The sequence below is a fragment of the Sphaeramia orbicularis genome, chromosome 12 (assembly GCF_902148855.1).
Source record: "Sphaeramia orbicularis chromosome 12, fSphaOr1.1, whole genome shotgun sequence".
Taxonomy (NCBI): domain Eukaryota; kingdom Metazoa; phylum Chordata; class Actinopteri; order Kurtiformes; family Apogonidae; genus Sphaeramia; species Sphaeramia orbicularis.
In genome coordinates this window covers 26,148,357-26,173,894 of record NC_043968.1, presented here as the reverse complement: position 1 = coordinate 26,173,894, position 25,538 = coordinate 26,148,357, and the positions used below count along the sequence as shown (strand labels likewise).

The window sequence follows — 25,538 nt, the reverse complement described above, 5'->3', positions numbered from 1 at the left end:
TGTTTTGTTTTTGCCAAATAAAGAGTTATTAAGAACATTTCGATGTATAATTTTTACACTTTACTTAGAGCCAGCAGATACTGCTCATAAGTCATCATACTTGTGTTATAATATCATACAATTGCTAATAACCTTATACAGTGTTGTCACTTTACTAAAAGCTCTTAAAGTCATCCTGGAACTTATGATTGATGTTTATAAGGCATTATTCAGTTTCAGAAACTACATGTCAGAACAGTTCTCTGTGTCTTTATAACTGGCTAGAGTTATGATGATTATAATGTGTTATGTAACCCAGGACTTGAGATTCTTCCTACAAACACTGTTGTCACTTTGGCATGGAGGTATAAAACATTATGAAAGCTGAATTTATCATACATTATGCCTACACTTATAATACTTTATTAACCTTGGTATAAGTTGTTGTACATGATCATAAACTGTTGTAATGACTTTTATAATGCATTATAAATGCATTATAATGTCTTCTGAATATGCGCTTAATGCATTATTAACTAGACCTTCACCTGTTACCGATATTTTTAGCACTTCCACACTGACAGTTGGATAACCAAGACTTTTAAGTTTTACTTTTTGGATCAAACTTTTAATTGAGGAAAATCTTCTGATGATTAATAAGAATCATCAGTCACTTACCTTTTCTTGTATTTTTTTGTGTACTTTTTCTGATTTATTGTGTGTTTTCCATCCATCCATCCATCCATCCATTCTCTTCCGCTTATCCGGGGCCGGGTCGCGGGGGTAACAGTCTAAGCAGGGATGCCCAGACTTCCCTCTCCCCAGACACCTCCTCCAGCTCTTCCGGGGGGATCCCGAGGCGTTCCCAGGCCAGCCGAGAGACATAGTCTCTCCAACGTGTCCTGGGTCTTCCCCGAGGTCTCCTCCCGGTGGGACATGCCCGGAACACCTCCCCAGGGAGGCGTCCAGGAGGCATCCGAAACAGATGCCCGAGCCACCTCAGCTGGCCCCTCTCGACGCGGAGGAGCAGCGGCTCTACTCCGAGCTCCTCCCTGGTGACTGAGCTCCTCACCCTATCCCTAAGGGTGCGCCCAGCCACCCTGCGGAGGAAACTCATTTCGACCGCTTGTATCCGGGATCTTGTCCTTTCGGTCATGACCCAAAGCTCATGACCATAGGTGAGGGTAGGAACGTAGATTGACCGGTAAATCGAGAGCTTCGCCTCTCGGCTCAGCTCCTTCTTTACCACAACCGACCGGTACAGTGACTGCATCACTGCAGACGCTGCACCAATCCGTCTGTCAATCTCACGCTCCATCCTTCCCTCACTCGTGAACAAGACCCCGAGATACTTAAACTCCTCCACTTGGGGCAAAGACTCCCCACCGACCCGGAGAGGGCAAACCACCTTTTTCCGGTCGAGAACCATGGCCTCGGATTTGGAGGTGCTGATCCTCATCCCGCTCGCTTCACACTCGGGTGCAAACTGCCCCAGTGCACGCTGAAGGTCCAGGTTCGATGAGGCCAACAGGACAACATCATCTGCAAAAAGCAGAGATGAAATCCTGTGGTCCCCAAACCGGACCCCCTCCGGCCCTTGGCTGCGCCTAGAAATTCTGTCCATAAAAATTGTGTGTTTTCATGTGGACATATCAGAGCAATGACAGTAGTGTACAGTCCTCTGAGCACACTGAAGGGCCTGTGGATGTTAAGAAAAACATTTTAACCTCCTGAGACCCAGGAAATGTCAGGAAAGTACAAGCTTGGGCTTTTTTTTTTTTTTTTTAATTAAATAATTGCCTATATTGGAAACATCATGATGCAGTGTTTTTCAGATGCATTTTTTTTTTAATTTATGGAAAGTCCTCTGCTTTTTTTTTTTTTTTTTTTGTATAAAGCTGTGAAACTCTTGTTCGCAAACGTGGACAGAAACCCCATAGCTGGGTCTTAAGAGATTAATTTATTTTCAGCTCTTCTAGACACTGACAGCTAAAAGTAGCCTACAGATTCCCATTGATGGATGAAATTATTCACTGATAAGATTTCCTGATGATTAATAACAACAATAATCAGTCACATGCTTCTTCTACTGTTTTTTTCTGATGTGTTATGTGTTTTCATGTCGACATATCAAAGCAGTGATAGTACTGTACAGTCCTCTGAGCACATTTAAAGGAGGATGTTAAGAAAAAAAACACCAAATAGGCCAAATGTCAGCTCTTCTAAGGACATTTAAGATTTACTTTAATGGATAAAACTATTAATTGAGAAGATTTCCTGACGATTAATAAGAATCATCAGTCACATATCCTTCTGAGACCCAGCAATGCTCTGTAGGGGACAAGAGTTTGACAGGTTTACTTAAAAAATACAATAATGAAAAAAAAAAAGTATCTAAAAGACTGCTGCATTATGCTTTTTCCAATCAACACTAGTATCTAATCATTTAAGGCACAGGTGTCAAACATGCGGCCCGGAGGCCAAATCCGGCCCACCAAAGGGTCCAATCCGGCCCGCGGGATGAATTTGTGAAATGCAAATATTACACTGAAGAAATTATCAATCAATGGTGTAAAAATCATTTTAATTCAGGTTCCACATACAGACTAATAAGATGTCAACTGGGTCAGACCAGTAAAATAGTATCACAATAACCTATAAATAATGTCAACTGCAGATTTTATCTTTGTTTTAGAGCAAATAAGTAAAATTACATGAAAATGTTTATATTAACAAACTATCCCTTTACAAAAAATGTGAATAACCTGAATATGAATATCCTGAAATGTCTTAGGTGAAATAAATGCAATTTTACCAATATTCTGCATGTTACTAAATGTTTTGTGTATTTGCAATTGTCATGTAAGTTGTAACGCACATGTGTAAATGATCAACTGTTAAACTTAGGTATAATATTGTTCAAATTACACTTTTTTTAAAGACATTTCAAGCTATTCATGTTATTCAGATTTTTAAGGAAACGTTGTAAATGCAAACATTATCATAATGTAATTTTACTTTTTTCATTGTTCTTATTTTACTGGTCCGGCCCACTCGAGATCATATTGGGGTGAATGTGGCCCCTGAACTAAAATGAGTTTGACACCCCTGATTTAAGGGAAGATGTTATGAAAAAACACCATGTAAAGCCATTGTCAGCTCTTCTAAGGACATTTCAGATTTACTTTAATGGATAAAACTATTAATTGAGAAGACTTCTTGAAGATCAATAAGAATCATCAGTCACATATCCTTCTGAGACCCAGCAACGCTCTGTAGGGGACAAGAGTTTCACAGCTTTACTTAAAAAAATAAAATAAAAAAATACAAATTGTATCTAAAAGATTGTTGCATTATGCTTTTTCCAATCAAGACAATTATTTAATCATTTAAGGGAAGATGTTATGATAAAACACCATGTAAAGCCATTGTCAGCTCTTCTAAGGATGTTTAACCCTTTCATGAATGAATTATGAGAACCTTAAGATTTTTTTTCCTGAGTGTTTTTATTCCTCTTTAGGCATGAAAAAAAAACAATGTGATTTTTTTTTCTTTTCTTTTTTTTTTTTTTTTTTTTTTTGTAATGAACCTATTTTCATGGAGTTGCAAAAATGTCCACTCAGCTGAACACCATGCGTTTAATTTTTGAAGCTCAGAAACATGCATTTACGACATACTGTGTGAAAACTATGAAATAAAAACATTTTTACCCTCCTGAGACTCAGCAATGCATTTTTGTCCTCTGTAGGAGCATAAAGTTTGACAGTTTTACTTGCTGTCCATTACAAAGAACATTCCATTAAAAAAATAAATAAATAAAAATATTTTTTTTAAATGTATCTTAAAAAAAAACAACAACAACAAAAACCACAAAAAAAGAAACTGTTGCATTATGCAGTTTCCAATCAAGACAACTGTTTAATGGAAAAAAGCTAAAATTTTCATTTTCATGGGTCTCAGGAGGTTAATGCTGCTAATCTGATGTTTTCTCATATTTTAACATACTATAATACTAGTTTTTACCCACTCAGATAATATGCAAAAAAAACAAAAAAAAAACAAAACACTTTTTTGTTAAAAAAAAAAAAAAAAAAAAAAAAAAAGAACAACTGTTAATCACAGTCTATTAACAATTAGTAATTGATTTAGATAAAAGAACAGGAAAGTCACAGGAATGTCAGTATGTGGGATGATGCATAAGCGTCCACTGTGTTGGTTGATATGGAACTAAAACAATAAAACCCATGAATATACAAGAGAAAATCTACAGAATAACTGTCCACTGTAGTGACCACTATGCATGAAAGGCTTAAGATATACTTTAATGGATAAAACTATTAATTTAGAAGCTTTTGTGATGATTAAATCAGTCACATACTTCTTGTCCTGTTTTTTTTTTCTGACTTGTTTTGTGTTTTCATGTCCACATATCAGAGTACTGTACAGTCCTCTGAGCAGATTTACGGGACTGTGGATGTAACCACTCAAATCCTTGGGAGCTGCGTGGGTTTAAAATAGAACAGAGCAGCGCCGCCCTCCGCAGCCCCACGTCAGACACCCACTCAGGAAATTTAAACACAGAGGCGTCCTCACACAGACACATACACGCATCTCTGTGCTCCAAGGTCACCGCACCGGCAGCTGACAGGACGCACACACACCTCCATTCCCCAAAGGTAAAGTAACATTTAATGCTTCTTTATCGCTGACGGCGGTGAAAGTGGAGCCGCCGCTACCGGTGATCCGATGATCAGGTGATCAGGAGGATTAACCGAGCCTTCGGCGTTTTTCTGGATGTAGAAATGAGCACAGGCTGCGGTGAATGAGAAATAGCCTAGAATATAAACCAAGACCAGGACTCAGGTTGTGTAAGGGGGTTGTTTGGATGCGTCTGTGCTGCGTTCAGGGGATTGGATGCGGGCGGGAATTCCTGACTGCGCTGCTTTGCGGCAAAATTCCAGAAGAGGATAGTCGGTGTCATGGACTAAATAATGATAATATTAATAATGTGTAAAGATTTGGAGCTCCTCTGACAATGAGAGCCGGTTTAGCCTGCGTAGGCCTTGGGCATGTAGACTGGCTTCATCCGGTCCCAGTCCTGACATCAGCAGCATCATATGATCAGAGCTGAGGAATCACTCTGTGTTGCATCCCCATGTTATCACTAATGGTCCAACTTTTAAGCGTAGCCTATTAATGTAGTATTTAGTGTACTGTTAAACAAGGATTAAAAGCCCCCCCCCCACCCCCCCATCCTATCCCATCCTATCCTATCCCATCTATCCCCCCCAAATCTGGTCAGCTGAGGTTTAAAAATATCCTCACATGTCACATTATGCTGGAAAGCCTCTGGAAAGTCTATTTTTATTTAGATGGACACTAAGCAGGCCTGTAATTGGCTGCAGGTCAGTGGTTGAACTTCTAAAATACACTAAAGTCATCCTTATATTGAATCTAAAAGTCAGTCTTCATTATTTCTTATTCTAAGTCAGTTTATTGTATTTACTTTCATGACTTGCAGCAGTCTCCTTTTAGAGTTTTGCATCCTGCATCTGGCTAATATATCCACTGATCCTATTCAGTATGTCTTCACTGTGTGTTCTATAGTACTGAACATTACACTGTATGAACATGTTTAAACTTCACAAAACCTTTACTTGCTCCCATTTTTTTCTCCAGTAATGTGACATTTTTGTCATAATACAGATTTGTTTAAGCTTGTCCTCCATACATCATGTGTTAACCATGCGACCGACGGGGCTGAGCTCCTGCACCACGTTTCTGTGGTGTTTTTCAGTTTGGATCAAGTTTCAGGATCAGGACCTCTTTCTACATCCCGAAGGGCAAGTTTGTTATGAATATAATCCTGCTGTGTGCAAACAGAACCACATGACGCAGGAGAAGGTTCTGAAAATGAACACCTTTAAAAAATGTAGTGATACGTAAACTCTAATTTAAATGATTAATGGGAAGTGGTGTATGTGAAATTTAAGTGTCCAACTGTAACCTTTTTAACACTATACCACATTTTATTGATATAAATAATTAATATCTATTAATTAGAAATGAGTTCTTCTGACTCATCTGTTCTTGAAAAACAGCACCCTCTTCCTGCTATATTCAGCAGATTTCCCTCCAATTATGACGTCATGTCGTCTCAAGGAAAAAATGCAAAGTCTCATGAAGATGATGCATTTGTCAGTGTGTTTTGTAAATTAATTATTCATTTATATAAAAAAAGTGAATACTGTCAGAATATGTAAAACTGTTACTGTGCAAACAAGTATTTCATGACTGACAACATTAGTCCAAAGTTTTACTGTGTTCCCTTTACTTCAGCACAGAATGTGTTCAGTTCTGGTTCATAAACATTATTAAGAGTTTCTACACCAAAAATTTTAAATGGTTCCTGTTAGGAACATTGAATACAAGGATCTAAAGTTGGAACTGACAAGATGATGTCTGTGGATGTATCTTATTTAACATAAAAAACAATGTTAAAATGAAAGCATATCCTTGACGACAAGGATATGATATTTATTATCACTAAGGAAAAGTGTCCTCTGTGGTCAGGTGTGCAAATACACTAATTTCAGACACGTCATACTCATTGTCTGCATATAAGCCATAAACATAACAGGCTACTGTAACCATACTGGACTGAAGTAAATATTTGCTTGATAACATGAGAGAAGCTGCATATAAATAACAGAGTTCCACACTACTTCCTAATACACCCATACTTTTCTCTGACCTATATGTAGTATTGTTGAAAAAGAAGCATAAAAAATAGCAACAAAACTTGCCCTGGTAATGCAGTTTATTCACCAGAAGTCAGTGGAAATATTGTCTGGTTTCCCTCGTGACTTCTGGTTCTGTGGCTTAAGAAAGAAGCTAATCCTTAACCCATAAAGACCCAGTGCTACTTTTGTGTCAGTTCCCAAATCAATTTTTCTCTATATTTAACCTTTCTTAAGTGATTTATCACCACTAATTGTAATATTATCCCTCTTATTTTGCTTTTTTTTCCAGTACAAATCAGGTATTTTCCTGTATTTGATTTACTTATCATGTAGATGTTCATAAAAGCTCAGATTAAAGTTGAGGGTTATTATATCAGAAACAGAGAAAACTGAAGAAAAAGGGACTTTTTCAGTAAAAATATCAATAACTGAACATTAAAATAAGTGTCTGCATCCACTATGATTTATCAAACTTCATGAGTTTTACTGATGAATTAATGTTGTAAAAGATGACAGTGTTTCCACGTTCACTATGGAGCCTCTGAACGTCCAAATGGGTCATATCTGATGACCATGAAAAGATGACAAACTGTGTTTTACATCAGTTATTTACATGTATTGATAGGATTAGGGGATCAACAGGTATTAAACAGTTTAGGTCAGCGGATGTTATTTGTTGCCAGTGGCTGTTAGGGTCTTTATGGGTTAAACCAGTGCCAGTCACTGCATTGATCTGATTCCATTTAAACACATACTGTTTAGTTTCTATATTTATGTTCATTATACAGTATGGCATTTCTTCTTGATGGTGGAAAAGCTGTTTATCTCTTTGAGTGAGTCAGACAGTATGTGGAAATTTTAGACGTCTTCTCTGAATCTGATGATGTTTCTATAGATATTTATGTGGAGCAGCAGCAGTGAAAAGTAAAGTAATAAGAAACTAATATCGTGACTTTAACTGAGCTTGTGTTCCTTATCAGCAGATGCTTACTTAAATGTTTGTCATAGAATAGATAATTTAATGTCTTACAGGGTTTTCTTTCAAATGATGTAGGCTGCACATTTATCACCATGTTCAACAGCTGAAAATGCAGAAACAGACTGACAATGTCAAAGAAATATGGTCTCTGACCTTCATGACTAGAGCAGAGGTGTGTAGAGAAATGAGAGCTTTCATTGGATGAAGAATGTGGGTGTTGGCGGCCCACATGGAAAGGTGGACCTGCATTCTATTATGTTCACTCAGGTGTAGTTCTGACGCCTGGACAAGTGTTAATATAGTAAACAGTACAGCCCTAATTCCAGAAAGGTTGAGACGCTATGTAAAACGAATATAAAAACAATTATTTGCAAATCTCATAAAGTCTTGTTTTATTCACAGTAGAACATAGAACATATATCAAACATTTAAACTGGCAAAATGAACAAAAAAAAAAGCCAGTCCCTATGAACTAATCTACAGGCCCTCATGAAATAAGGGCTCTTTCTTTTTTTTTTTTTTTTTTTTAAATTTTCTAACCAAGTGAGTGCCTGGATTTTTGTCTTTTTACAAACTAGTGTTTATCACTTTGTAGCAGCCCGTCTACTTTTAACAACACAGTTAGTCATCTGTCATCTGCAGTCTTCCTCAGAAGTGTCATCTGACGGCTGTGACGTGACACGCCAAAGGAAGAACATCTGAAAAGGTGACATGTCACAGCTGTCAGATGATGCTTCTGAGGAAAACTGATAGATGAAACATGTCAAGCTAAAATGAACATCTTTTATCTTACTCTTGTGTGAAAAAAACAAACAGTTAAATAGCATGCAAGGCCTTCCCCTATGTAGCCTGGATATATATCCTGCTCTAAAACCTGTATATATCTGTCAGCATTGATGGTGCTCTTTTAGATGTGCAAGCTGCCAAGACTACAGTCGCAGAAAAAATTACTAGACCATCAAAAGTTATCCAGAACTAGAAAAGCACTTGGAGAGTACAGACCTCCGCCAAGGCAGATCAGCCCCTCCCCGATCACCAACAAAATTTAATCATTTGTTCCTTGTGCTAGTATCAACATTCCCTGAAAATTTCATCCAAATCTGTCCTTAACTTTTTGAGTTATCTTGCTAACAGACAAATAAACAGACAAGCTCCGATGAAAACATAACCTCCGCGAGGTAACAATTGTTATGCAATCAAGTACCAACTCCTGTGTGTTTCATGTGAGTAAAACAGACAGAAACGAAAACATGGAATGCCTAAAAGCACTGTTTTTGGCAGTATAATGCCATAACTATTGATATAAGAATTTCAGTGATTTTGGTTACTATCAAGAAAACATGGAAAATGTCTAGATATTGTTGTTATTATCATTATATTTGTCCAAACAAATGTACCTTTAGTTGTACCAGGCATTAAAATGAACAAGAAATTGAAGAAAACAAGGGGTAGTCTAATAATTTTTTCTGCGTCTCTATAGGAGCTAATGCAACCCCATCCCATCACAGATGCAGGCTAATGAACTGAGTGCTCATAACACACATGATGGTTCCTCTCCTCTTTCATCCAGAGCTCTTCATGTCCATGGTTTCCAGAAAAGAATGTCAAATGTTGATTTATTTGTCCACAGAGCAGTTTTCCATTTTGTCTCAGTCCATTTTAAATGAACTTAGGCCCAGACAAGATGGCAGTCTTACTGGATCATGTTCACATATGGCATAAACCACAGAGTTGAAGCCACAGAGCTTTAACTTGGATTTGTGTTTGGCAGGGTGATCATTTCTGGAAGTGTGTCTGAGTCTCTGCTGTGAGCTCCAAAACAGAATCGTACCTGGATTTAATAGTACCTCCTGCTGACCCAAAGAACACGGGCGTCCAGTGTTGATTTTCAACCTTGTCCTTTGTGTGTAGATATCACAGCAACAAGGTCTTGGGTTCGATTCCAGGCTTTTCTGTGCGGCGTTTGTATGGGTTCTCTCCAGGTACTCCAGCTTCCTCGCACCATCCAAAGACATGCTTCTTAGGAGCTTAATTGGTCAATCTAAATCATCCATACACTGCAAATTATTTGGTCCTTACCAAGATAAAAAAAAAAGGTTAGATTTAGAAGTGTTAGATAATGTATCTTGTTTTAAGAGTCTATTTCTGATTTTAAGTGTTCATACATCTGTAGACATGCTTATTTCTAGATTTAACAATCTTAATTCAAGAAATCTTTTCAAGTGAATTTCTCTTGCTCCATGGACAGATATTTCACTTGTTTTGAGTACCTTTTTCCTCAGAGTTAGAGTTTTTATCTTGTTTTTAGACACCCCTTTTTTGCAGTGTAGGTGTAAACAGTTGTGCATTTGCAAGTGTCAGTCTTATGATGAACTAGTGACACGTCCAGGGGGTACCCCACTTTCACCTATTGGTGGTCTGGATAGGCTCCAGCACCCCCACAACCATGTCAAGGACATTTGTTAAATGAATGAATGGGTTTTCATCATATTATGTCCAGTAGACAATGAAATATTCTTTAAATCTCTCTCTAAGTCTTTTTTTTTATTTTTTATTGAGGAATGCTACTCTGAGGTTGTTCTTTGTCTCACATCTTAGACAGATTCTGCCTCCCATGTCACTGACCTCTTCCCAATTAATATAATTAGTTACAAAATGTTCCTTCAGCTCATTATTTTTTGCAACACTTATTTTTCCAACCTTTTTGTTGCCCCGGTCCCTTTTTTGGAGACGTGTTTCTGCAACAGAAATCAAAATGACCTCCTTTTTTTTTCATTGCATTTATTAACATCATTGTTTTGTCAAATTAAACTTCTATTACATCCCAGAGGATGCAGGTTGGGAAAAACTATCCCAGTGTTTTGTTCTACTTTGTTCAATCATCAGGCTGTGTGGACGGAAATTTATTGTACCACTTAAAAGAACTCCTGGAATTAGCTCAAGGGCTTCAAAGTGTAAAGGCTGACAATTGAGTAGAAAAACATTATGGTTGGTGTATTTTATGGGAAGACCACCTGCCTTGTGGCCTTTCTGATTTGAAAGACGCTTACAGAAGGAGTCATTGTTTCTTTAGCATTTCTTCTTGAAGCCCCGTTTGTTGGTTTGCAAGACCAAGGGCATGTGTATTTACAGGACTGCTGCAAAGAGATTAGATGTCATGATGATAAGGGGAATCAAATGTGTAGTAAGGTCAAGAGTGGAGTTAGTTGCTGATTGGGTTAACAATGAACTACTTCTAAAGTAAAGTCAGTTGTGCTACTCTGAGGTTACCTTAGAGCTAATCTTGCGTTGCCATAACTTCAAGTGTCATGTGAATGGAGTGGTGTTGGGGAGGGAGTGCTGAGAGGTAGTGGTCAAGTTTCCTCTGTAGAGCCTTTTCAAGTTATTACACCTGTTTGTCTGAACTAGATCTACTGGAGCTGTGCAGGCAGAGTTAATTTCTCGTCTGAGTGTTTTTTAATTTGCAAGGAATGCAAATATTACCTCAGGGAAAGGTGTGGGTCTGCCTGACATTCTACTAATGTCCTGTTTAAACAAGGAATCTCAGTTAATCTGTTTTTGTTAGAATGAAGTAGTTCTTTCCTTTCAAATATCACACAGATTGGGTCATAATTTATGAATTAAGTATCTACATGTCTCTATATGTCTTGGTGCCAACCTGTAATTATATGGTGTGACTACCATGGTGCCTTACTAAATCTCTAGGAGCCCTTAAGTACAGCAGGAATGTACAGGCTACACAAAGCCCCAAATAAAGACACAAGTATTAATGACCAGCGTCCAACTTTTACTTTCCCATAGTTTAAAGTACATATTTAGGTCTCCTATCACTTACTTTATTCATTTAGAAAACCAGCAAAACACTCATGTGAAACTTTAATATGCATGTTTCTACTCATTGCTATCATTCAGTTATGAAGTAGACAGTCTTTCTAATTTAATGACTGCAGTGGTGCTCCAATCCACTGATAATTTGACCCTTCCAATGATCAGCGATTCCCCCAATTTGTTTTTCTAAATTAAATTAAAACACCGCGTTTCTTGAAAACAAACACCCAATACCCTGAGCTGAACATTCTTTTGCCTCAAGCCTCTAACTTCCCCATTTTTTATTCATCAGGTAATAAAGTAAACACAAACTAATTGCTGTACGGTAAACCTGGGGGTTCTAGGTTTTCTCATTTTGACTTGGATTTCATGGCTTCAGAAACTGCCCGTATAGTAACTTAATCTACATATCACTGACATTGCACCTGCATATGTGTGTTTTCAGCCATATGGGAATGTCACCGCATTCCCACCTTGATACTGAGGTCCGATGTCGGTGCATACAGCTTTCAAAGAATGCAGTCTCAGGCTTTGTGCCAAGCTCCTTAGTGAACACACACAAACACACACACTACATTCGATTGTTGTACTCCTACTCCTGCAGTCTGTGTAGCACTCTGAAACTCAGTCGGATGAGTTTTTGGCAGTTGAGTGATTTGATTTTAGAAACACTATTTTGGTCCTGGCCTCCCTCCTGTTTTCGTTGACGCTCATTCAGTTAGAAGGCAACCGGTCTTCTCAAGTGCATGTAGGGGACACTAGACCAAAACACAGCATGTATTATGTATATATGCAATATGGCGGCACCCAGGTCAACTGCAGCTGCATTGGCTCAAGCTAGCACCAGTTCTCTTGTTCTTTTATATATGCATATTTATTCTATTTTCTATAATCTATAGTTTTTATATGCATATTTATTCTATTTTCTACATATTTTCTCTTGTATATATATATAGTGCCTGTTTGTATTTATTGCTGCTGCCTGCTGAGCCAACTGTATCGAAATTTCATTTTTGATGTAAAATCTGGAATAACAAATTAAGTCTGTCTAAGTCTAAGAGTAAACAAGGACATATGTATGTGTATGTGATTCTGGAATATTGAAAATAGGACTTCTTCAAACAAGTGCTTAAGTTTGTCTTAACAGTTGCTGTCTATAACCTGCAATATCACTAAGACACAACAGGCAATAAAATGAAACTCACCAATTATCAAGCTAAGGCAACTTTTGTACCTGGATTGTAAAGTTGTTTTTTTTAATTGGCAGACAACTTCACAGCCATGTACCCGGTTATAAATCCAAATCTATAAATGGAGCTTTAAAGTATACTTTTCCTTGTGTGTTAGGCCAGAGGTCAAGCTCATAACGGACAAACATCACATGACTCCATTCCTCCAGTTTTAATAAACCATACTAAATACACAGTGAAAACAGCCTGGCTATTGAGCTGTCAGCTCCTCCTTAGACAGCGTTCAGGTGAAGGACAAAAAGGAGCACACAACAAGCATTTAGACATTTAATGTGACCAGGAAATATCATCACTGTGGAGTCTGCACGGTCGGTCACATTGCTTCTTTTGGACTGCTTATGTAGTTAATCATACACTCCATTTGTCAAGCTTGCTCAGACATTTTGTTTATTGCCTGCTTTTTACTGCTCTTTTATGATGGATCTGGTCAGAGCTTCATACTCAAACTCATCAACTTTTAAGCTCCTTATGAGTTCTGCAGCTCCTTCATACATTGTCGTCAAGTTCAATCAATCAAAACCAGTATCTACACTGAGCATTACTGCCGACAGCCTGTAATCTGATTAGTGTGGATTAGAGCCACTGTATGAAAATCTGGAAAAAGGCATAATCTGTCATTTTGATTAAAAGAGCAATGCAAGGAATATACACGGAGGATTAAATTTTTATTCACACAGCTGTTTAAAGATGCTCTTTATGTATTCAGACAAACTACCTATTTGAAAACAGGTTTGATTGTAGTTGTATGACAGAGGACATGTTTCAAAATTTATCATTCTCTAAGGAAACACTTGGTGTCTTCAATCAGTCAAACTCTATGCCTCCCTTCTTTTCCTCCAACACTAGCTGGGTTTCCATTACAGTTTTCCGCAAATTAAAATTCAATATTTCTACAATTTTGACAAAGTACTTGTAAGTGTTTCCATTGAAAGCATTTGGCTTCTGATGTGTGATTCTAGTAAAGTCCCACCCCGCGACATGTTGCAATCCTCATAAAATACTGTACAGTTCTGGCAAGAAGCTGGTTTAAGGAAGATGTGTGCACTGAGTTTGATGCCAAACCTTTATGGTGTTGCGACTGTAGTGTCTGTTCATCTACTGCTGTTGCAGTTAAAGTCTTCAACTAAAGAAGAAGGGAACGTATAATCGTCCCAAGGCAAAGTCCTTATTTATGGCAGCGGCCATGCAGAATGGATTTCTGGGAGAGACTTGTACATCAGGAATTCACCAACGAGTTGTGGATCCAGAATTTCCGAATGACCCGGGCAATGTTTAATGAACTGTGTGATGTTAGTGAACCTCTGGTGTCACCAGACTTGTCAGTCCTACACAAAAGTGAGCAGCCTGAGCAAAACCATCGTGCACAGATGGGTGAAAATGCACTAAATGTGTTTCCATTACACTTTTGCACTGTATTTCTTTATTGAAATGTCTCAAAAACCACCTCATGAGAGCATAAAACTTTTTTTTGATCTTTGACAGTTTTTGGGACATTTCGATGTATCTTTTTTCTATTTTACAATTTACATTTTGTGCATTTCTGAGGGTAACGGAAACCCAGCTAATAATGCTGATTTTGGGAATGGTTTCAAGTAAAAGTGGAAAAGTGGACAAGACCAGCTTGATGTAAAAAAAGTGTTGACTTAATTTACAGAACCATCTCCTTCAGAATCTCCCTCTGTAAATATCATTATTCCGGAAGCTGCCGCAATAAGCTTCGTAGAAATATACGTATAATGAACAATATCTTAAGCTTAGATAAAATAACCAGGATGAGCTGTGAGGGAAAAGTCGCATAAGTTAATACAGTCCACCTAATGAAATGTCACATGAATAAATAAATTATTCTGGTGGCACCATAATAGAAGGTCCTTATTTATAGTTGTTGCTGTCTGTATTTGTTAAACACCTACATAACTCTCCAGTGACAATTTTTATTTTATGCAAACTTAACACATGTATTTATTGGCAAAGCAGTTGCTCATCTCACTAATGGATCCTGTTGACTGTGAAAGAGACAGACTGTGTATGAGCAACCTGACCTGGCAAGAAAGGCAACAAGGAAAGAGAGGGACATCATTTATTGATGTTGGCAGGTGATGTTCATGAGGCCCAAAGTGGCACATTTCCCTTGTTAGGCCCGAGCCGAGTAAAGCCGGCGCAGGGCCTATTGAGTCTGCAGTGGGCACATGGGGACGAAATCACCAGTGACGTGGCCGCCTTTCAGACAGTGCATGTCTCCACTCTCACACGTATTCACATTCACGGCAGTGAGACCTTTAAGAACATGTACATGACATGGACACAAACCACATATTTACACCTGCTCAGAATGAATGGGAGTCAATGGGACACACCCAGTCAGGGTCAGTCATGTGGGTGTAAGTGCACGACATGTGACATCTGACCCCGCAGACATGTGGGGGACCTCAAGAGCTTTCTAATAAGGCCAAATATGTGGTTGCCATGGAAACGGCTATATTGTTCCTGCTCAGATTATGTATTTATTTATTTATTCCTTCCTTCCTTCCTTCCTTCTCCTGCACTTTGAGCTCAAATTTCACCCCCTAAACATTTACGAAAACTCACCAAATTTTGCACAAAATTCAGAAGTTTACATATAGGTTTCGCAGATATCGGTAAAGAAATGCTGTGACAGCGCCCCCTTGAAAAGTGAAAATACATTACGCCAATGGGACCACGTCCAACATAAAGTTTGTCGTGGAGCATGAAAGTACACAGATTCTTTGTTAGGAGACAAACAAAAAATATTATAATGGCCACGCCCCTAAACCAACCAGAAGTCGGCCATATTGGATTGAAATTTCCAAAATGCTGAGTCAGCATTTTTGCTGACGTCGTATTTTAACTATCTCCTCCTTGGGTGTTTGGCCGAATGAGCTCAAAATTGGTGTGCAGTATCTAGAGAAGTGGGGAAACAAAGTTAGCCAAATTTTTGGGATCGGTGTTACAGTTTTTGTGTGATGAGCTTGCAAACTTTGCAAAGTTTTTTCGAAAATTTACCATTACAAAAATTGCTGCAGCTCAGACATACGAACACCGATTTGGCTCAAATTTCAGATGTCTATCTCCCAGGCCTACAGCCATTTGTTGACAGAAATTTTAATTTCGCACTATAGTGCCCCCTACAAATGTACATTTATGAAAATGACATCAGTTTGGACATATGAATACCAATTTGGCTCAAATTTGAATCAGTTGTCAATCTCCCAGACCTACAGCCATTTATTGGAAGAAATTAAAATTTTGTGCTCTTGTGCTCCCTACAAAGTTACCTTTACAAAAATTGCTTCAGCTCAGGCAAATGATCACCAGTTTGGCTCAAATTTCACTCAGACGTCTATCTCACAAGCCTACACCCATTCATCTGAAAAATTTGAAATTTGGCTCCATAGCGCCCCCTACAAATTTAATTTTACTAAAATTGTTTCATCTTGGACATACGATCACCTATTTGGCTCAAATTTGAATCAGATGTCAACCTCCGAGGCCTACACCCATTTATCAAAATAAATTGCCATTTCGCTCCATAGTGCCCCCTACAAATTTACCTTTACGAAAATTGCATCAGTCCAGACATACGAGCACCGATTTGGCTCAAATTTGACTGAGTGGTACATCTCACGGGCCTACACCCATTCAATGGAAGAAATTGAATTTTGGCTGCATAGCACCTCCTACAGATTTACTTATACAAAAATTTCTTTAGGTTGGACATACGAACAAAGATTTGCCTCAAATTTGAGTCAATTGTCAATCTCACACATTCATCAGAAGACATTAAATTTGGTGCTAGAGCGCCACCTGCTGAACGATGGACATACTTGTACTGGACGTGCCCGTGGCAAGGGCCTTTCAATGCTGCTTGCGGCTTTAATTTGGGTTTGTCCTTTACTTAAGGTTAAAGCTATGAAATGCAGACTTTACCTCCAAAACAGTGTACAGGAGTGCACAGTCTCCTGCCAACAGACAATAATAGTTTTGTTTAACCATGAATGTGTTGTGGAATATTGAAGTAAAAAAGACAAAGACACAGGAGTCTTGCAGATGAAAAGTCTAAGTCCCCTTTAATTCCAGCCTTTTAATTCTCATAATAAATGGAAGTCATGACCAAAAATAGAGCTTAACTGTTGGTTATCTGGTACATACGTGACAAGCATTTTGGCCAAAATATGGTTGTTACCAGGATAGCAGAGAATGTTATTAATTGCTGACCACTCTAATCTTTGCTGGACACAAGTGTGGGATTTTTTGTTCTCACCAAGTGTTCTGCTCCTCACCCATCTGCTGGGTTGCTCTGAACAGGCCGCTAAGTTGAGCAACTGTCTTATGTCCAACAGCATTAGAACATCAGGAAAAAGTATCAGACCATCCAAAGATATTAAGCAATACACAGCCCCCCCCCTTTTTTTGATATAATCCCACAAAAACAGTAATCCAAATTGACCAATTATCTCTCTTTCAGTGCAAGTAAGGGCGAAAAACCTGACTGATGATATCATCAGGAAAATTCCCTTACGACCCCCAGAAGTGCATTTTCTATGGATTATGGGCAATCACTCAAGGCTTGCATTGAATATACCGTGTTTGATATACACAAATACACTTAGCTATACAGATATTAATTAACTGAAACTGAACCCATTATGTGTAAACTATTGTCATTAACACCAGTTTCCATTAATGGAATATGATTACTTGTATATACCAGTATAGAAACAATACTGTAATGTGAACCAAGATGACATTGTCATATATCTGTAACTTGAAATTGTAACTTAGGTAGTACCGCTGGTTAATTGTATGTTCTGGAGTACATGGTGCATAGTGTAAATGTAACTGTAACTGTAGAATATGGGTGTTCGGTCCATCAGTCCTTGCAGACTCCCATGTGGCCATAGCAGCTGTGAGTTCAAAGTACAGTTAGAGAGGCTTCGGCACAGATGCAGATAGTGATGAGACAAAAGTCAACTCTTCCAATCCCATTCAAAAATGGAGTGTCACAGCTTATCTGTGTCCATAGTTTCCATTGTTCAGGTCAGGAATGGGAAAGCAGTCTGCTCAATCACCATCTGTGCCAGCTGACTTTCAGCCTCCCATGGTGCCACCATCATTGTCACCTGATGAACAAAACCTTTCCCAGACCTGTCTTGGCGGGGGTCCGCGCTCTCTGAGTGCTTTTCTTGTTTGGACTTGCATAACTGTAAGCTAGACCAGTGTCAACCATCATTTGTATAGTTTTTCATTTCAATTGAGTTTCAATTATTGGCTCAATTTCTGATTTTAATATAATCATTTATACTTCCCATGAATTAACAGGACTGACCATTATATAGTGTGACCACCTTAGCCCCCCTCCATTTAAGTGGAAGCTGTCCATGGATCTGTCAGACTGTTCTGCCGTAGATGTCCTGGCTGGTGGCAATCCCAACAGGTTTCTGAAGAGTCTAGGAGAGGTGGTCTCATTTGGCAAGGACCCAGTTGGTTCCCCCATGTCTGGACTGGGGCCTGTACATGTGATGAAGGTGATTGGCAGTTAGCAAAAATTGCTTATATTTTTGTCATATTTTTGCTCATCAACTCATTCAGCTGTAGCTGGGTAACCGATCCTGGACAGTTTCCAATCTTTGTCAAGGGTCAGAGAGGCCAATACATCCCATGGCAGGCCACTGACCAAGAGGGTTTGGCCGCTAGGCTACCTGACATTCATGAGGGAGCAAATAGATGGATAAGAGCACTTGACGAGGAAACTGCAGGCAAAATGCTCACCCTTGGGGACATTAAAGCCTTATGGACAAAATGGAAACGAGACTGAGGAGGACATTGAGAAAAGCTCCCTACTAGTGACATTGTTCGGAAATTCGATTACTGAAGCTATGTTCTTGTTCTACTGAAGCTTGTCCTTGAATGTGATGAACTGGTTCCTTGCCTTTCTTTGCTGTATTGTACTGCTTTTTCTTAGTGTTTTCAATACTTTTTTTCATTCATTCCACTTTATTGCACATAGCTTAATTTACATATGGACTTTAATGTTTAGATTTTTTGTGTGGATTTTTTTAGTTATTACCAAAGTCCTGTGAAAATTTCACTTGAATTGGCTCATTGGAAATACATTTACTGGACAAAATGTTGATGTTTGTTCATTACTTTTTTTTCCCTCATTGTAGCTTTTAACCCCAGAACACTGTCCAACCTGCTTTCAGCTGACGGTAACATAGCTTCAGGTAATCGAATTTCTGAACAATGTCACTAGTGGGGGGCTTTTCTCAATGTCCTCCTCAGTCTCGTTTCCATTTTGTCCTAAAGGCTTTAATGTCCCCAAGGGTGAGCATTTTGCCTGCAGTTTCCTCGTCAAGTGCTCTTATCCATCTATTTGCTCCCTCATGAATGTCAGGTAGCCTAGCGGCCAAACCCTCTTGGTCAGTGGCCTGCCATGGGATGTATTGACCTCTCTGACCCTTGACAAAGATTGGAAACTGTCCAGGATCAGTAGATTTATCTGTTGGATGTATGTTTGGCCTGTATCTGAGATCATATGGTCTAGTTCTGGTCAAACCCCTTGCAGAAAATGTAAGGCTTCCTCCCAGCACATCATACTGCTTTACATCTGTCAACAATTATGATGGCCCACTAATTACTGATGGGACAGAACGAGGGGGATTTACGGAGGCATCATCAGATGCCTCTTCAGATTTTATAAACATTACTTTTCTTTGGTGGTTAACACCTAAGATCGTCAGTGGGGTAACTGCTGAGTTCAACATTTTATTGTAGTTGTGGTTACCAATTCACAATTATTTACTTCCAATCAAATATTAAAATCCCCAATGCAGTGAGGAATGATGCAGTGATACTAATAAAACCTTTTAGGCCTCTTACACCTTCACAACAGAAGTTAGACTCAATTTTTTCCTCTATTTCATTTTATTTGCATATATTTGCTTTATCAAATGTGAAGTACACTCAAATTAATCAAACCCAAATAAAAATTGGCCTTTTTTTTTTTTTTTTTTTTTAGCTCCTCTGTCTTTTTAATAGTTTCCTTAGTCTCTGTTTTCTTATACACTCAGTTTGCCCAGTTGACGTAGCTAAGCTAAGAAGCTAATGGGAAAATAGTGGGACAGTGTCTGTGTCTGACTTCCCCTGCAGTTTTCCCTTCACATAACCACACACCACAAGGAGGGATCCTGGTAGTACTTCACGCCTCCCAGACAGCCTTCTACTATAATTCCTGTCCGAGCTCAGTTGAAGAAAACCACTGACCAGTTCACTTCATTCACAACCACTGATTTAACAGCGAGACCAAGGGTGAGGCGTCTTAAAAAGCAGCAGTCACATATGAGGAACCTCTTAGACTTCTGTTGTAATCTTGAACACAGGCTTTATTTCACATCTGATTTGGAATTTCAACAAAACATAAATCTAATATATTATATTTTAGTATATATTGAATATATTTACATATTCTTCTCTTTCATAGTCATGTCATTTCACAGTCACCAGGGGGATTTAAAAAGGAGCGCGGGCCGTGTACAGACACCGAGATCTGCCAGTTGTAAATGATGCTCATAAACTTGGTTTGAGTTTGAATGAAACTTAAAATCTGCTCTGTTCGTCCTCCATTGTTGTTTTTAGAGCCAACACTGCTATGCTCAGGGTATTTCCGACGTGCAAGTTATATGTTACACTATATGCTGCCCTGCATCACTGCCCCTTTGATTCCTAAATGCAGGTCCACTGTGTAAAAGTCCAGCCTGTCTTATCTCTGTTGCTCCTTTGTCATGGCTGTGGAAATCAGTCAGGTGGAAAAAAGGTGGGATCACCATCTCACCTTTTTTCCAGAATCTCTGTGTAAAAGTGGCTATAGAGAATGCATGAGTTTTCACAGCCATAGACCTGACACTCACAAAGGTCTGCTTATTTTTTGTATGACTTACAATGCACAATCGGCTACTCAGCTCCTTGCAGCATAAATGAAAGCTCCTGTGGAAGTTTCAATATTTAAGATCTAGCACATCCCTCTCTGTAGTACTACCACCTCATGGGCAGCAACTCCAACATAGGGCTGGTCATAGAAGTACCCTGTACGTCAGTGCACGATATCAACATAACCTGATCCAATCTGCCTTATCTTCGGCCACACTGATCCCTCGGGTTTACAAGGATCACCTTACGCATCCAAACACTTTAACTTAAACTTAGACTGAATTACTCTTACTCTTAAATGCCAATTGTTAAATATCTGAGCCAGGTCAATTTATTTAAAACACCAAGGGACACACAGCCAGTTGGTGAGTGGAACTCCCCCAAACTGCATAAACTGCCACGACATTAATTTCCAATTCCTTGTCAGAGAGAGCTTAAATTCTACTCACAGTGAGAAGTGATGAGACTGTGGACATTAAATGGCAAAATAAGTTCTTACCTTTATGGGCCCATGAACACAGTGTCATCTCCCCTCAACAACAAGAAGTGGCTTTCTTCTGAGCCCCATGTTAGGTGCCAATTGTTGTGGAATATTGAAGTAAAAAAGACAAAGATGCAGGAGTCTTGCAGTCTGAGGAAAAGTCTCAGAGTCCCTTTTAATGCCAGCCTTTTAATTCACGTAATGAACGGAAGTCCAGACCAAAAATGGAGCTAAACTGTTGGTCATCTGGTTCATACGGGACAAACATTTTGGCCAAAATATGGGTGTTACTAGGATAGCACAGAATGTTACTAATTGTTGACCTTTCTAATATTTGCTGGACACAAGTGTGGGATCATCCTGTCTGTTTCATTCTCACCAAACAAGATTTCTGCTCCTCAACTGGCAGCCAAGTTGATTAACTGTCATATGTCCAACAGCATTAGAACATCAGGAAACAGTATCAGACCATCCAAAGATATTAGGCAATACACAACAAAGACAAATGAACATCATCACAATGTGTTTATTTTCATTATCAGTTAATAGGCTGGTTATTTTATTTTAGACTTGCTTGGATTGTAAAATGTCCAAAAATAATGAAAAATTACTTACCGCTCGAAACCATGCAAGATTTGATATTTAATATTCTTTTTAAGGAATCAACAGCCACATATTAAAATATATTTACCAACTGTAATTCCAACAGGAATCATCAAATCATTGGTCGACAAACAAGCTACAAATTAATTTTTATTTGAAAATTAAATAATTAGTTACCTAAGGAATGTTAGATTATTAGAATATTATTTAATTTTAATCGATTTTAGTACCTTTAGTTCTTGACTCAAATCACCAGACATTTACTGTGGTATCAGACCAGTGACCTGCTATGTACAGTACATACTTCTTCATTCTAGTAACTTTTGGGATATTATTACTCCTGAGGAAAGATTTAAAGCAAAAACATACAAAGACTTAAATGCATTTATCTTTATTTATTTGCATTGGAAGGTTTTTTTGTTACAGTGGTGGATAAATATTTTGACCAAGCTTTTATGACCTTTGAAATGGTTGGATAATTTCAGTTCATTGCAGCAGCGAAGTTGTTACCTTACATTCACAACACGTTACTCAGACAAGTGAAACATTTTAATATGTCCATACTGTGTCAGTACCATTAATAGAAAATCTTCAGCTGCAAAAAGGAACATTTTTATTGTTAAAACACTATGTTAACTGAACACAAGCCCAAAATAAGAAACAAAATATAAAAGATTACTTTCAGATTATTGCTAGACTTCACAATCCCTTTTGCATTCACTGAAGCAATCAATTTATAGTCATGCAGCAATATTTAGTTTTGTTCATCTAAAGTAATTGCCCATAGTGCAAACATGAAACATGTTTATTCTTCCAGCAGCTGTTCCTTTTGGACAAACAAGTTGTATTTTCCCTACCAGGCTGCTGTCATCTCAGTATGAAGCATAAGCTAATTATGCAGCTGTAAATGATTCCTGGCTGATTAGAAAGGTGAAGTTAATAAGGTTAGACAGAGCTTAAACAGCTCTGTTTTCACTCTGTGAGGGTTCTGTGTATGTGGGAGTATACTTGTCAGTATAGCTGTTCAAAAAAAAAAAAAAAAAACTAACAGAGTCAAATGTGCCTGTGGACATGTTAGTCTCCTGGTTTTTGACACATAATCAGGGTGTTTGCTTTGTACACAGCAGCGCCTGATTTTAAACTGCCACCAGCCTCCACCCAGTTTCCATTACCGCCTGAGGGCTTTAGAGGTGGTCTCAAGGTGACTAAAGGGCGGAGCAGGTGTGTTTTCTCAGGTAGAGTGAGGGCATGTCCTCTAGAACCAATAATCAAAAGTGTGTTTGCATAAGGCTTCTCCAGGATACGGACCTGCTGGTATGTCCTCTGTACGCGGGACATAACTGCAGGCATAGAAATGACACAAAGGACAAAGCGTTTGACCTCTTTTGTAATCCCACAGCTGCCTGTATACTGTCAATATCTAGCCCACTGCCTCTAATTTTTCCCATAAACAACTGTTCAGAATCAAGCTAATTTACTTGTAACCTTAGAGTCCCAACAGACTTTAGCAGAGAGGACAAAAGTTCTCTTGATTTGACTAATCAATAAACAATCACAGGACAAAATTAAGTCATACATTATGTAAGAGGTTAAACGCAGAATTTTGTGGTAGAGTTTTCTTAGCTCTGATTCCAATTCAAGTTTATTTATATAGCACATTTAAAACAACTTCTGTTGACCAAAGTGCTTTCAAAAATGCATCATTGAAAATCAGTAATACACAACAGCATATCAAATAGGTAAAACATAACACACTAGTATGCAAACTAATACAATAAGAGAACTAAGACATCCTGCCTTCCTAGTTTGAAGTATCAACTCAAGCTTTTTACTCAAGTAAAAGTGTACAAGTACTGCTTTTCAAAACTACTTGAAGTATAAAAGTAAATGTTAGGGGGAAAAATGCCATTAGGACAAAAGCTTAGGTGGTTCCACAGGGGTCTATAGTGAACTACCCCACCTCCCCAAAAACATGTTTCTAAAGGCCATAATGACTATAATGTTAAATTAAAATGTTAATGTTGAAGCATTTTGGATGCACTAGTCTACCTGTTTCAGCTGCATATATGCCCATTGAAAATGAAGGCATTTTAGTCCAATGCAGATGTATTAAAGAACCATATATGTGTCCTACTGAGCATTAACATGGGTTTCATGGAGTGGAACATATGATGACTAGTTGAATATAAGTATTGGAATGGTGTAAGAAGTCAGGTGCAATGGATCGGCTACAAACCAAAAGGGTGTCAGAATGGTATATGTTTATACTTCTTATCCAACCACAGTCAAATTCACTCTATCCAGATGTTGCCATTTATCTGGATAGTTATTTTTTATTTGAACAATGACAAGCTAGAATGAAATAGGAGCAATGAGGGTATTTTAAAAATGTAAGGAGTTGAAATAAAAAGTCAGCTGAAAAATAATTACTCCAGTAAAGTATAGATAACCAAAATTTGTACTTAAGTAAGGTTACAAAGTATTTCTACTTCGTTACTTGACACCTCTGCTAAAGACTGAGAGGACCGAACAGACAGAAGGAGGCTATTCCACAGTCTGGGCACTGCCGCAGAAAAGGTTCTGTCTCCTCCAGATTTGAGCCTGACTTTAGGCACAGCCAACAAGAACTGGTCAGCTGATCTGAGGGCCCTGGACAGGGTGTAAGGCTGCAACGGCTCAGTCAAATAGGATGGGCCTGTATGGTGTAGACTTTTAAAAACAATCCACAAGATTAAATTGCACGTGAAAGCTGACAGGAAGTCCATGTAGGGTGCACAGAACAGGGGCGATGTGCTTAGGCCTTTTTGTTTTTGTAAGGAAACAGGCTGCAGCATTATGGACCCTCTGTAGTCTCTGAAGAGAACCCTGGTCTAACCCCATGTGCAAAGAATCCCTGTAGTCCAAGTGTGAGGTCACAAATGCATGTATTGGCCTTTCAAAATCAACGCAAGGAAGATATGGCTTTATTTTGGTCAAAGTCTCAAATGATAAAATGATTTAAAGTCATCTGTCTTTCTCTGTTGTCATTGCAGGTAATCGTGAGCATTGAGGTGGGCCAGTAATGCCGCCCCCGGCCACAGGTCCACCCGCCGTGCCCCCCCCAGATGGCGGTTGGGGGTGGGCCGTGGTGTTCGGATCTTTCATCTCCATTGGCTTCTCGTACGCTTTCCCCAAGGCCATCACCGTCTTCTTCAAAGAAATTCAGGTCATCTTCGATGCCTCCTATAGTCAGATCGCGTGGATCTCCTCCATCATGCTAGCGGTCATGTATGCTGCAGGTGAGTAGGCTTCTTTGAGTCAAACAAAAGATTGGATTATCGTTTTCAGCTAACAGCAACATATTTCCATTTTCCCTTCAAGCATAGTCTACATGTACCACTGTTTATACATGACTTTTTCACCATTTTAGGTTTAGTTCAGGATTTATTGTCCTAACTTTGTCTTTCAGCTGGAATGCAGAGGCTAAGGCTAAAAAGGAAGCTAGAGATCTAACCTGTTTCCTGGTCTACAGCCACAAAATGCTAGTTTTGTTTCATGCTAAACACCTCCAATGTGGCATAATCAACCCTGTCTGGACTCAACACGGATCAGAACTAGATTATCACACATTGAGCCATTTATGACCACTTTGCCTAAGACGGGACTTCTGAAGAGTATTGAGAGTTCATAGTGTTACAGAGAAAAATGTTAAACTGCAGGTACATTTACACATTCCAATTTACACATCA

The 25,538-nt window shown here is 38.7% G+C and overlaps 1 protein-coding gene and 1 long non-coding RNA gene across 3 annotated transcripts in view; one reads left to right on the top strand and one right to left on the bottom strand.

The window, feature by feature from the left end:
* Positions 1-4,498: 4,498 nt before the first annotated feature.
* Positions 4,499-25,538, top strand: part of LOC115429220 (monocarboxylate transporter 2) — a 35,071-nt gene continuing 14,031 nt past the window's right edge. The window contains exons 1-2 of one of the 2 annotated variants that reach the window (XM_030148496.1): positions 4,499-4,655; positions 24,843-25,088. In XM_030148496.1, coding sequence (XP_030004356.1) covers positions 24,872-25,088 — 217 coding nt within the window. In that variant the 5' untranslated portion in view covers positions 4,499-4,655; positions 24,843-24,871. Of the gene's footprint in view, positions 4,656-24,842; positions 25,089-25,538 lie in introns of those variants that run through there. The other variant, XM_030148499.1, reaches the window with a different exon arrangement.
* Positions 9,859-21,544, bottom strand: LOC115429221 (uncharacterized). Its single transcript, XR_003936745.1, has 3 exons — positions 21,474-21,544; positions 14,687-14,696; positions 9,859-9,868 (listed from the first exon to the last, which is right to left on the bottom strand). It is a non-coding gene; the product is annotated as an uncharacterized LOC115429221 (long non-coding RNA).